Source organism: Echinops telfairi, unplaced genomic scaffold (genome assembly GCF_000313985.2).
Source record: "Echinops telfairi isolate 266 unplaced genomic scaffold, ASM31398v2 ScPeMD7_5;HRSCAF=22, whole genome shotgun sequence".
Lineage (NCBI taxonomy): Eukaryota > Metazoa > Chordata > Mammalia > Afrosoricida > Tenrecidae > Echinops > Echinops telfairi.
In genome coordinates, this window is record NW_022103901.1 from 23,189,158 (window position 1) to 23,201,471 (window position 12,314).

At 40.9% G+C, this 12,314-nt stretch overlaps 1 protein-coding gene across 1 annotated transcript in view; it reads right to left on the reverse strand.

Annotated features, from left to right (window-relative positions):
• LOC115867973 (phospholipid-transporting ATPase ABCA3-like) overlaps positions 1 to 12,314 on the reverse strand; it is an 83,973-nt gene that overhangs the window by 10,081 nt on the left and 61,578 nt on the right. The window contains exons 14-16 of the mRNA XM_045285062.1: positions 7,358 to 7,542; positions 3,965 to 4,099; positions 3,593 to 3,775 (exon numbers count right to left, since the gene is read on the reverse strand). Of these exons, the coding sequence (XP_045140997.1) occupies positions 3,593 to 3,775; positions 3,965 to 4,099; positions 7,358 to 7,542 (503 nt within the window). The remainder of the gene's footprint in view (positions 1 to 3,592; positions 3,776 to 3,964; positions 4,100 to 7,357; positions 7,543 to 12,314) is intronic.

The window sequence follows — 12,314 nt, forward strand, 5'->3', positions numbered from 1 at the left end:
TCCTGAAATGGTGGAATATCAACTAGTTCTTTTTGGTACAGTGACTGTGTATTCTTTCCATCTTCTTTAGATGCTTCTGCGTCATTCAATAGTTTGCCCTTAGAATCCTTCAATATTGTAACTCAACATTTGGCTTTTTCTTGAGTTCTTTCAGTTTAAGATATGATCAATGTGTTCCTTTTGGTTTTCTAACTCTAGGTCTTAACATTTCATTATAATATTTTGTCTTCTTGAGCTTCCCTTTGAAATTTTCTATTCAGCTCTTTGACTTTACCAGTTCTTCCATTTGCTTTAGCTACTGTACAATTAAGAGCAAGTTTCAGAGTCTCTTGTTTCTTTCTTTTCTGTCTTTTCAATAACTTTTTGCTTTCTTCATGAATGATATCCTTGATGCCCTCCCTCAGCTCATCAACTCTTCTGTAATTAGTACTCAATGCATCAAATCTCTTCTTGAGATGTTCTAAAGGTTGTATTTTGGTTCTCGTGGAATTGTTTTTAATTTTTTTCAGTTTTAACCTGAACTTACTGTGTTAGTCTGGGTTGACTAGAGAAACAAATTCATAGACACTCATATGTATATAAGAAAGAGCAATTGAATATGGAGAAAACATCCCAGCCCAGTCCAGAGCAAATCCACAAGTCTGATATTAGCCCATATTTCCGATACCAATCTATAATGTCCTCTTCAGACTCATGAACACATGCAATGATGCCGAATACAGGAAGATCACAGGCCAGTTGGTGGAAAGTCTTGTGGACCCAGTGGCGGTGTAAGCATCTCAGTGGTGGCATGGGTCTCCATGTGGCTCTAGCCTAGCTCCCGGTGTCTTGTCAACAGAATAGTCTAGCAGGGAGTGAGTGTCCCACCTCCAACGAACTATTTATCTCTTCAGTGGCTCCAAATGAGGTCATCAAGCTGCGATCTGATTGACAGGCTAAACTCCACCCCTTCACTCTTATGTCTCAAGTTGACAACAGATTATGCACCCATCACACTTACATATGAGCAATTGATGGTCTGTTTTATAACCAGCCCCTGGCCTGGTTTTAGCAGCTCATATTGAGTTTCTCCATTTTGTCTTCCCACAGATGTAGTCAACTTGAGTTTTGTGCATTCCACCTGGAGAAGTCTACATACATGTATCATCACCTTTTGTGTTGTGGAAAAAATATTTGCTATGAAAAAGTCGCTGATATAGCAAAATTCTATCATGCGTTTTCCATCGCCATTTCTACCACTAAGTCCATATTTTCCAACTATTCAGAAGTTCAGACTGGATTCAGCAGCTATGGAACAAGAGATATCATACGATTTAATGGTTCACTTATATAAAGAGTTGTACAATCATCACCACAGCCAATTTGAAAACAATTTCTTCTTTCTTGTTGTTGTTGTTATGTGTCATTGAGTAGGCTGTCACCCATAGTGACCCTAGACACTATGAGCAGCAGAACAAACACGACACAGTCCTTCTTGTGCCAGCCTTACAATTGTTCCCATGCTGAACCCATGGATATAACTATTATGTCAATCCATCTCATTGAGGGCCTTCCTCTTTCTCATTGCCTTTCCAGTTTACCAAACATGATGTCCTTCTCCAGGGTCTGGTCTCTCCTAACAACACATCCAAAGTATGGAAATGAAGTCTTGCCATCCTTTCCCCCAAGGAGCACTCTGGCCGTACTTCTTCCAACACAGATTGGTTAGTCCTTTTAGCAATCCATGGTCTTTCTTGTACTTATGGTTGCTAGCTTTCCATTTTCCCCCAGTCTCCCCTGCTGTATCCCCAAGAGACCCCTACTTCAGTTCCTGACCTTGTAGATTTACCTACCTTGGATTTCATATACAGAAAGACATACAAAAACAACAACCACATAAACCAAAGAACAAAGTAAAAGAGACAAACCTCAAACAAAAAGAAAGGAAATCTTAAAAATTAGAACAAATGTAAAATGGGTGAACAGGAGATCATGGATGTTTTCTTCTAGGATTGTTTGAGTATTATTTTCTCTTTTTTGGGGGGTGGGGTGGAGGGGTTTCTTCAAGTTCTGGAATCCAATGAAGATAAGTTGTTCCTATTGATAGTGTCCTACATAATTCTTAGGCTTTCTTCTGATTCCTTTGCTTTTCTCATTGATTATTGCTCTGGTAATTGGAGTCAAGAGCTCACTAATTCAGCTTTCCATTTCTTCAATTCTATTATGCTGTTCGTTTAAAGCAGTGGTTCTCAACCTGTGGGTCACGACCCCTTTGGGGGTTGAACGACCCTTTCTCAGGGGTTGCCGGATTCATAACAGTAGCAAAATTAGTTATGAAGCAGCAATGAAAATAATTTTATGGTTGGGGGCGTGGAGGTTCACCACAACATGAGGAACTGAAAGGGTCGCGACATTAGGAAGGCATTAGGAAGGAAAGTGTTATGCAATTCTGCTATCTTAGTATTAATCTTCCGAGTTTCTATATGGTGCTTTTAGTGTAAATGACAGGTTTCTAGATTAGGGATAAAGGGGATCGTCTCCATCAAATGCCGACACTCAATGAAAATTAGCTGTTCATACCAAGATAAAAGGGGTTGGAAAGACATCAGGCACATTAGTTAGACACCTACTGGAAAATCAGAACTGAGCATGCTCAGAACCAAGTCACCTAGTTCTAGGTGGGAGGTCCACCTGCGCACACAGAGTAGGCACCAGCTACATGACATCACACAGGTGCGCCTAAACTCAGCCAATAAGATTGGCCAACCCTCAACCATGCCTCCCCTGACAGTGGGGATAGGAGGGGATAGATAATCCAGGTTGAGGGCAGGGCCTGCTCTTTCAGGTGCGCTCTGCAAGTGGACGGTGAGAATCCCTCTTGAGGCCGCATTCTCTTGGCCTCTTGGGAATTCTTGCTCTTGGTTCCACGCAATGGTTCTGGGCTTCTATTCCCATATTCCTTACATTCCGTGCTCCCCTGAAAGGGCCATTTTCAGTCAAGAAGTTTCCCATGTCTCCCAGGTGCAGCTTTGCACACTTTCCAGAAATAACGTGTTCTTTTTGAGACTGTAATACCTGAAACTTCCCCTTCCCTCATAAAAGTTACTTGGATTTACAAAAGTGCTTCAGCTGTGTGAAGTCTTTCAGCCTTACGAAGCAAGAACTCAGGTGTACCATCCCAGAAACCTAACCTCCGGTTCATAGTTTTCCTATTATTTTCATTGTTCTCTTGAACTCTTTCTCCATCCTTTGAAGGTACTCATTCATCATTCTTCTGAATTATTTTTCTGGTTGTTCCAGATCCATTTTCTCTTCAGCAAATTCTTTTGGATATGGCGGTGTTCATTTGTCTGTGTCTACTTTTTCTTTCTTTCTTTTTTCCCCATGAGGACCAGTATTTTCTGCTGTCTCTGCAACATCTTTAGGCAGATTCTAAGAGTAGTAAGGAGGCTGGGTTAGTTTGCTCTATCAAGTAGCTCTGGGTAAAATTTCTGCCTTTCCTGTGACCCATACAATGGATGCCTTAACACATTAGTGCGAACTCCAATGGGACTCTAGTTGAAAAGAATGGAAGCATTCCTCTTTGAATTCTATTGAATGGATAGCACCTTACCTGTCCTATGTTTTTGTCACCAAATATGACCTCTCCAGAGGTGATGATGCTGTCTCCAGTCAACATTTTGAAGATGCTGTTTTTCCCAGCTCCACTTAAGCCAAGTAGCCCAAAGCACTCTCCTTTCTCAACTGTCAGTGTGAATCTATCTACTGCCACAAGAGGCACTGGTTGAAAATATATCTAAGGAAGCAAACAGGAATAAAAATTACTTAAGTCTGGCACAGTATCCACAAACCGCATCCTTAGTTTCTGGGACAGCCACCCTCTAAGCCTAGTACTTTCTCCACCCCCAAACAGGAAAAGGGATAGATTATACTAAATCAGTAAGTTCTCTAATAAAAAAAGCCACAACTATTCTATTGACTGTACCTTTAAGAGTTCTTTAAGGATCAGAGGACTGTTTAAGGATGATAGTTTCTCTGGGGTGCACTTTAGGACTCTTTTTCTTTCATGTACTAAACTTTCATCATCCGACTCCAACGATGACTGATGGCCAACTTGTGCCTACATTTCCAAGACAAAGGTCACAACTATTCATCCTATTTGGGTAGAACTGATTTAACTATTTGTTCCTGGTAAGCAGTGGCTAGGATGCACAATAGTTTCAGGGGACTATAAATATGTTTTTTTTCCAGTTCTCAGTCAGAAAAAGAATATAATTAAGCTTGAATTTTATCTGGTTTTACATTGTACACATGCACATCTATTATTGGAATAATATTATACACATATAAATGTGTATATATGTGTGTCTATAGGAGGACTCTGAGTTAGTGCACCCAGTGGCGTCACCTGGGAAGATTCTCTCTGGTCACAGTGGATTTTTCATAAAAGCAGTTTCACTCAAACCTCGCTTTTTGTGATGGCCAATTCAAGAGAGAAGTGTGCAGCTGTGAAATTTTGTCTCCTGCTTGGGAAAAATGCCACATGAACTGTTGTGATGTTGAACATTGCTTCCAAGGACGGCACTATGGGAAAAACTCAAGTGTATGAGGTTCAGAAAAGATTGTATAAGTAACAGTGTGTGACAAAAAAAGGCCTGATTTGTGGCAGACAGGGGACTGGTTTTGCATCTACTCATACAACCATCTCAGTGTGCCAGTTTGTGGCAAAACAGCATGCCTCTCTTGCCCCCCCCCCCACCTTACTCCCCTGACCTTGCTCTCTGCAACTTCTTTTTGTCTCTGCGAGTGCAGAGGGGCATGAAAGGACAGAGGCTTGAGGAGTAGAAGAGGTGAAGAAAAAAATGAGGAGGTGCTATCAGCCATTCAAACAGATGAGCTTAAAAAATGTTTCCAAGAATGGAATCACAGATTTGAAAAATGTATTAAGTGTAATGGAGAGTACTTTGAAGGCAATAAGGTTGTTTTGTTAAAAAAATTAAATTCATAGATTTGGAGGGAAAAAATGTGGGTTTTTTGGGTACCACCTTGTACATATATGCATTATTGGAAGAAGAAGCCCACAAAGGCAAACATTTCTAAGGATCCATGAAAGTCAGACTGTAGCTCTGACTTTAAGCACCTATCCCATTTTGTCTCCAGACTAGAAATCAACAGGGACGTTAAGTGAGGGGAGGTGCATCTTCTGAGGCTGTAAGATAGAAGTTTTTAGAAGGACTTCAGGATCTGTTTCCTACTTAACATTCTAGCTCTCCCACCCCCTTATCTTCCATTGTTTTATTGTCATAATAGAAAATTTAAAGGATAGGTGATCCAATCAATCAGTCTTAAAAAATGATTTGTAGGTTTTCTCCATGTATTCTTTTATTCACTTTATAGTTTATGTTTAAATCACAAGTCAATTTGGAATTTAATGTGGCATGATTATCTATAAAAGGTTTGGAATATTAAGGTTATAAAACCGTTTAAAGTTACTTGCATTTTCTAGGAAGAGAGATCTAAAACAAAGCTAGATGTATACGGGAAGCACTTTTTGAATGATCAGAAAAAAAATGCATCTGAGATTTCAGTGTTGATCTACAGTGTGAAGATATTTTAAAACTACCCCTTAAGAGATCTGGTTTAAAAACACTTGAATCCATAATTAAGAGCACTTATAATATGTACAGGAGCCTTAGTGGAGTTGTGGTTACGAACAGGGCTGCTAACTGCAAGATCAGCAGTTCAAAACCACCGGCAGCTCCCAGGCTTTCTGTTCCAGTGAAGAGTTGCAGTCTCAGCCACTCACAGGGGCCATCCTACCCTGTTCTATAGGTAGCTGTGAGTCGGCATCGGCTCAGTGGCAGGGAGTTTCATTTTGGTTTTTGGATATGATGGATACAATGGCCTCCATCACAGCAGTGAATGTGAGACTGGCACAGGATCAGGCAGGGTTTTGTTCTGCTGTGGGGTCACTGACAGTTGGCATCGACTTGGCCACCCCTAGCAACAACTTAAGATGGTATCTCGTCATTCAGTTTCTGAGGGTAAGGCAGGGGAAGTTTGGGGGAAGGGGCAGTTCATAACAATGAGCACAAGAAAGAAGAGAATGTTCTAAAATTGATTGTGGCAATGATTGTACTACTCTTTTAAATAAGACTGAATGATTGCCTTGTAGTGGGAGAAATAATGAGCCTTTCTACTTCCGTAAAGAGTTGCCATCTCCAAAAACTACAGGGGCAGTTCTACCTTGTCATGGAGGGTTCTCTGCGAGTCAGAATTGACTTGATCGTCGTAGTGAGAGATTGGATTGCATGTGCAATCTATGCCAATAAAGTTGGTTTTAAAGGGTGTAGAGTAATTTTCTTGGGTAATTGACTGGGATCTCAGATAGAGTGTTTGATAAATGATTTTATGTCCAGTGGACACTCCTGGCTAGGGGTGGGGTCAAACCTGTCAATTAGATCACAGCCTGATGCTGTGTCCTTGGGGGTGTGGTCTTCTTATCAGCAGGAAGCCTGGGGCCGACCCTCGTTGTTGTCTCTCCCCTTTTGTCTTCCTGTCTGCAAGGACTCTGCTCTTGACCCTGAGAGCTGTTGGAGCCCTCCCATGCTTCCATTGACCTAGGATCGCCCTGCATTCGGCATCATGGCATGTGGCTGTGTGAGTCTGAAGAGGGACTTGTGGACGAGTACTGGACGTAAGGACTTGAGGTGGGCTGGGCTGGGATGCTTTCTTCTTTTTTTTTTCCTAATCATTTTATTAGGGGCTCATACAACTCTTCTCAGATGCTTTCTTGATATGTGATGCCTTCTTGATATCAAGCACTCTCTTATATAGGTGTGAGTGTCACTGGACTGTTTCCCTAGTCAACCTGGCCTAAGCCAACATGTAGGGATTTAGGGTGGTCAGTCTTGCAGGCGGAGGATTCTGCACAGACGACTGCCATTTGAAAACCACAAGCAAGCTTAAAGAACAGATGCACAGATACTTAACATGGACGCAAAGAGAATATTCCTAGACACATAATAGGCACAAAAGGGAAATGAAGAGTTTTTCATTGCAGCTCTCTCTAGGCTTCAGTTTTAAGCAACGCTACAAAGAAACAGTTGCTATCCCTGAAAACCCAATTGAGGGGATTCTTTGGACTTCAATTTTTTTTTTTTATTCTTTTGACTTTAAGAAGTTACATGACAGAAAGACCACGGAGTCACTGAAAGACTGGGCCATCAGTTTCCTTAAAGGGGTATGAATACGAGTCTCACAATTTAGTAAAAATTACAAAATATCTTGTCAGCCATTTTCTAGGCAGGAGGTGGTTAAAACGGCAACAGAGAGAGTCTTCATTTAGTGTTTATGAGGTAAGAGCTCATCTACTCACCATCTTCCGCTTTTTGAGGAAGTTACCATAAAGGAAATCAGAGAAAAACGACCTAATTTTCAAGAGGTTGACCTCAATGATGAAGAGCAGAGTGAGAAACAGGAAGCCTGTGACAATCATGGCAATCACATATTTTCCAATCCCATGACCTTCAAATCCATAAGAGGCCTGTTTCGATTTGATGCCTGGAAAAGAGAAATGTTCATTGTAACACAGAGAGAGCACCCACACGTCACTCACTTTACTGTCTGGGTTTGGAGAGTTTGTCTTATTGAAATAAATTTTCCTTTCTATTAAAGGTGTGAGTAGATAAAGACTGTTTCTGGAGGCAATCCAAGGTGAGGCTTGAGCCGAGGTAAATAGAAGTGAGTATTACAGTATACCAAATAAATTGAAGGTAAAATGTATGCCATATATTTGATGATATAGTTACTATGGAACTGCGTGGCCTTCATGGCCGAAGCAGTTTTACAATTCAATCGATCATTTTCATATTTTTAAACCAAAATACAATTTTCATAATGCTTGGCAATTTACAATTCCCATTTTGAGAGAGGGATCTTTAACAACTCCCCTTACTACATTTACAACATTTTAGGTTTTTGTTCTCTGCAGCAGAGAATCTCCTCGCCCTCATCCTCCATGGAACGTACCTCATATGTCTGAGCTTAGTGGGTTCGTGTCGTAAGCAATTTACTAAAAAAAGACGAAACCAACCTGGAAGAAAGTCCGACCTACACAAACGATATACTTTTTGTTCCCAGATAGGAAGGACATACTTTTAGGAAAAAGATGTGAAGCACCGACTCTAAGGAAAGTATACAAACCACAACCACAAGAGGAAAAAAACAAAGCAATTTTGGAGAATTCTCTCTCTGACCTCCCAGATCTGTTAATAAAATATACGCTGATCCTCCTCATGCCTCTGCGATTGGCTACAGTGGTTGGTGGCTGGACCCTTCATTCAGTTTCAACTTCTCAGATAATTTCTCTCGGGCTTTATGCTTCTTTCAGAGATTTAAAAAGTAGATCTCCAGGGGCCATCTCTGACTATTTGGTCCACAGCTTCCTGGCTTAGGGGTGAGCAACCAACTCAAGTGAGTTAATCATATTGTCCCGACTGTATTTGGAAATTTTGGTAGAGTACAGTCAGTCTCTGTGTGTCTTGGTGGTAAGCTGTGAAGCCGAGGGCATGGTGATTAGGGGAAGTAGTCACAAAACAAAAACAAAACAAAAAACATCATGAAAACAACTAAGATGTGTGGAGAGAGGCTGAGATAAGAACTAGAAAGAGAACATGATTTCTTTCCCCCACGTCCCTTCTTCTTCTTGAGAGTAGGCTACATTGCTACTAGAACTCTTGGGGCTCAGAGAGATGACACTTCTCCTTAAAATAATTTTCCGTCAAAAAAAAAGACCAACAACAACTCAACTTGGCAAGATGCTCTATTTCTGATACTTCTGTCCAAAAAGTTCTAATGCTTAACTGTTGTCCTTAGGTGCCATCGAGTTGGTTCTGACTGAGGTAAACTAGAACAAATCACTGCAGTCCTGTGCCCTCCTCACAACTGGTGCTGCGTTTGAGCCCTTTGTTGGCACCACTGTATCAATCCATGTCCTTGAGGGTGTCTCGTTTCCTCTGCTCTTCTATTTTGCCAAGTTTGAGGTTCTTTTGCAGGGACTGGCCCCACCTGATAACATACATGGGACAATGTCTCGCCATCCTTGCTTTAAAATAGTATTCTGACTATACTTCTTTCAGGACCGATTTGGACAGTCTATAGTCGTTTTAATATTCTTCACCAGCATCGTAATTCAAATGCATCAATTCTCCTTCAGTTTTCCTTATTCAATATCCAACTTTCACATGCAAATGATGCGACTCAAAATACTATGGTTTGGGTCAAGGCACCTTGGTCCTTAAACTGACATTCTTGTGCTGCGACACTTTGAAAAAGATCTTGGGCAACACATTTCCTCAATGCGATGTCATTTGATTTTTTGACCACTGCTTCCATGAGCACTGACTGTGGATCTAAGCAAGAAGATGTCCTTGACAACTTCCATCTTTTCTCTATTTATCATGAGGCTATCTATTGGTCCAGTTGTGAGGATCTTGGTCTTTTATACAATGAGTTCTAATCCATACGTGAAGGCTGTAATCCTTGATCTTCATCAGCAAGTGCTTCAGTTCCTCCTTGCTTGCAGAAAGCAAGATTGTGTCATATGCATATCACAGTTGTTAATAAGCCTTCAGCAATTCTGATGCCAAGTTCTTGATCATATACAACTTCTTGAAATGAGTCAATGTCAATTAATTCATTTTGTTGCAATGATTTTGTATTTCTTCCACCTTCTTTTGAGCATCTTTCAACATTTTGCCCATAGAATCTTTTAACATTGCAACTTGAGGCTTGAATATTTCATTCTTTTATCTTAGGATATGCTGAGTGTGTTGTTCCTCTTTTGTTTTTCTAACTCCATATCGCTGCACATTTCATTATAAGACTTTACTCTGCCTTCTCAAGTTGTCCTTTGAAGTGTTCCGTGCAGCTCTTTTACTTTCTCCTTCATTACATTTCCGTTAGATACTCTGATGAAGAGCGCATTTCACAGCCTCTTCTGACATCCCATTGAGTCTTTTCTTTCACTCCTGTCTCTTTTATTTTTTCTTTTTCCAACAGTTTTATTGGCACATCATTAACACATCATACTATTGAGTAGCTCAATCCTTCAGTCATAGCAAGGGGAATTGTACAATCGCCACATCTATCTTAGAGCTTTCCCTTCCCCCACAGTGAAATCACCTTCAATATGAGTTGTGCAATCACGATAAATTCTAGTGTTCCCTTCCCGCTCCTGCCTTTTGAATGACCTTCTACTTTCTCACGTCATGATGTCATCCACAGCTTGTCAAGTCTTCTTGTAATTAGTGGTTAGCCGAGTCATATCTATTCTTGAAATATTCTCAGAATTTAGATGAGATATACTTGAGGTCATATTTTGGCTCTCGTGGACTTGTTTTGATGTTCTTCAACTAGAACTTGAACTTATGTGTGAACAATCGATGGTCTCTTCAACACTCAGTCCTTGGGCTTCTTTTAGCTATTGACATGGGGCTTCTCTTCCCACAGCTGTAGTCAATTTGATTTCTGTGTCTTCCATCTGCCAGAGTCCATGCTTTCATGTTGTTGGAGGAAGGTCTATGCGATGAAGAAATCGCTGGTTTTGCAAAATTCTTTCATGCTATCTCCATCCAACTACTCTTCCTTCTTTGTTTCCGACTTTCACCTTCCAATTGCCAATAATTAGCAATGCATCTTGATTGCAAGTTTGATACATTTCGGACCAAGAAGCGGGTAGAATTCTTTAGTTTCTCTATCCCTGGCTTTAGTGATTGATGTGGTGGTGCAGTGGTGAAGCGACAGACTGTGATCTGCATGGTCAGCAGTGCAGTTCAAAACCACCAGCAGCTCTACAGGAGGAAGATTGGGCTTCCTACTTCCATAAACCATTACAGTCTCAGAAACCCGGAGGAGGCTGCTATGATTCAGCATTGCCTTGATGACTGTGAGTGTAAATTTGACTCACAGCTGTATTAACTGTCTATAGGTATTATTGTATCAGAGACAGAATGTACTTCAAGATAGATCTTGAAATGTTCTGAGGATGAATGCGACACAATTCCTCTTGAACTTGTATTCCAGGCATCATGTACCATGTGATTAGTCTCATGCAAAATGTCCAATGTTAATCCATTTCAGCTCCCTAATATCTAGGATCTCGATCTTTATGTATTCCATTTATGTATTCCATTTTAAGGGGAATTTTCCATTTTATTTTACACCAGTTTTATTGATTTATACTGCTTCCATGGAATATTCCTATTATTAATGGATGTTTTCAGTTGTTTCTTCTCATTTTAAATCATGTTACACTAACCCATGAAGATTCTGGAAACTTTACTCCACCTACATCAAGGTCTTCCCAGTCAGTACTTGCCAACTGGAGTGGTTGATCTTTTGCCACTATGTAAGACAATGTTCTGCTGCGATTCCTTAGGTTTTCAGTGGGACTCTGCTGGTATCTGAAATCTTGGTGGTACAGCTTCCAGCATCAGTGACATGTAAGCCACCATAGTACCTAACACAAAGTAGCAGAGAAGTTCGGTATGTTTATTTGGTGTTATTAGGTGCAGTTGATTTGGTTGTGACTCATAGGGACCTTTTGTACAACAGAACAATGCTTGCTCCTGTGCCCTCCTCACACTTGTTGTTAAGTTTGAGCCCATTGTCATAGCCACCGTGTCAATCCATCTTGCTGAGAATCTTTCTTTCTTTTCTTTTTCTGCTGCCCTTTTACATTACCAAGCATGATGTCCTTTTCCAAAGGCCACCATTTCCACAGTCCTGAGGTGGCCATCCTTTGCTTCCTTCCCATCAGGGAATTTCAGTCCTAAGTCCAAGGGCAACAGTAGTTTTGAGATTGGGCCCAGTTTGTTCAGTTGGGCTTCCATGTCATGTCCTTACAGTGTGGTCCTTGGGGGAAGCCAGGTTCCCTGTCAGGCCAGCATCTAAGGTCATCATAGTGCTTAGTCCATGCCATGACTTACCAAGGATTGGGTAGAAACATATTTGAAGCACCTCCCCAGGAACACAGAACCAGGTTTATTCTCCCCTCAGATTCCCTACAAATATTGTTCGGCATCCTATCTCGATGTGAGGCTCTCCTCCCCGTTTACCCACCAAGAGTGCCTCTTCTGAAACGTAGATGCTAACCATTGCTTAAGTTTTTAATGGTTGAAATTACTCCAATATTTCATTTAGAGATAAGGTTTAACATGCAACTATGGGAGGGCACTGAAGCTTATCTACAGTGAAATATAGTGAGCTGGTAACAAAATCTCTTAGAACCCACTCGGCAGTTAGAAGGGAAAGACCCACGGTGCTCAAAGTCT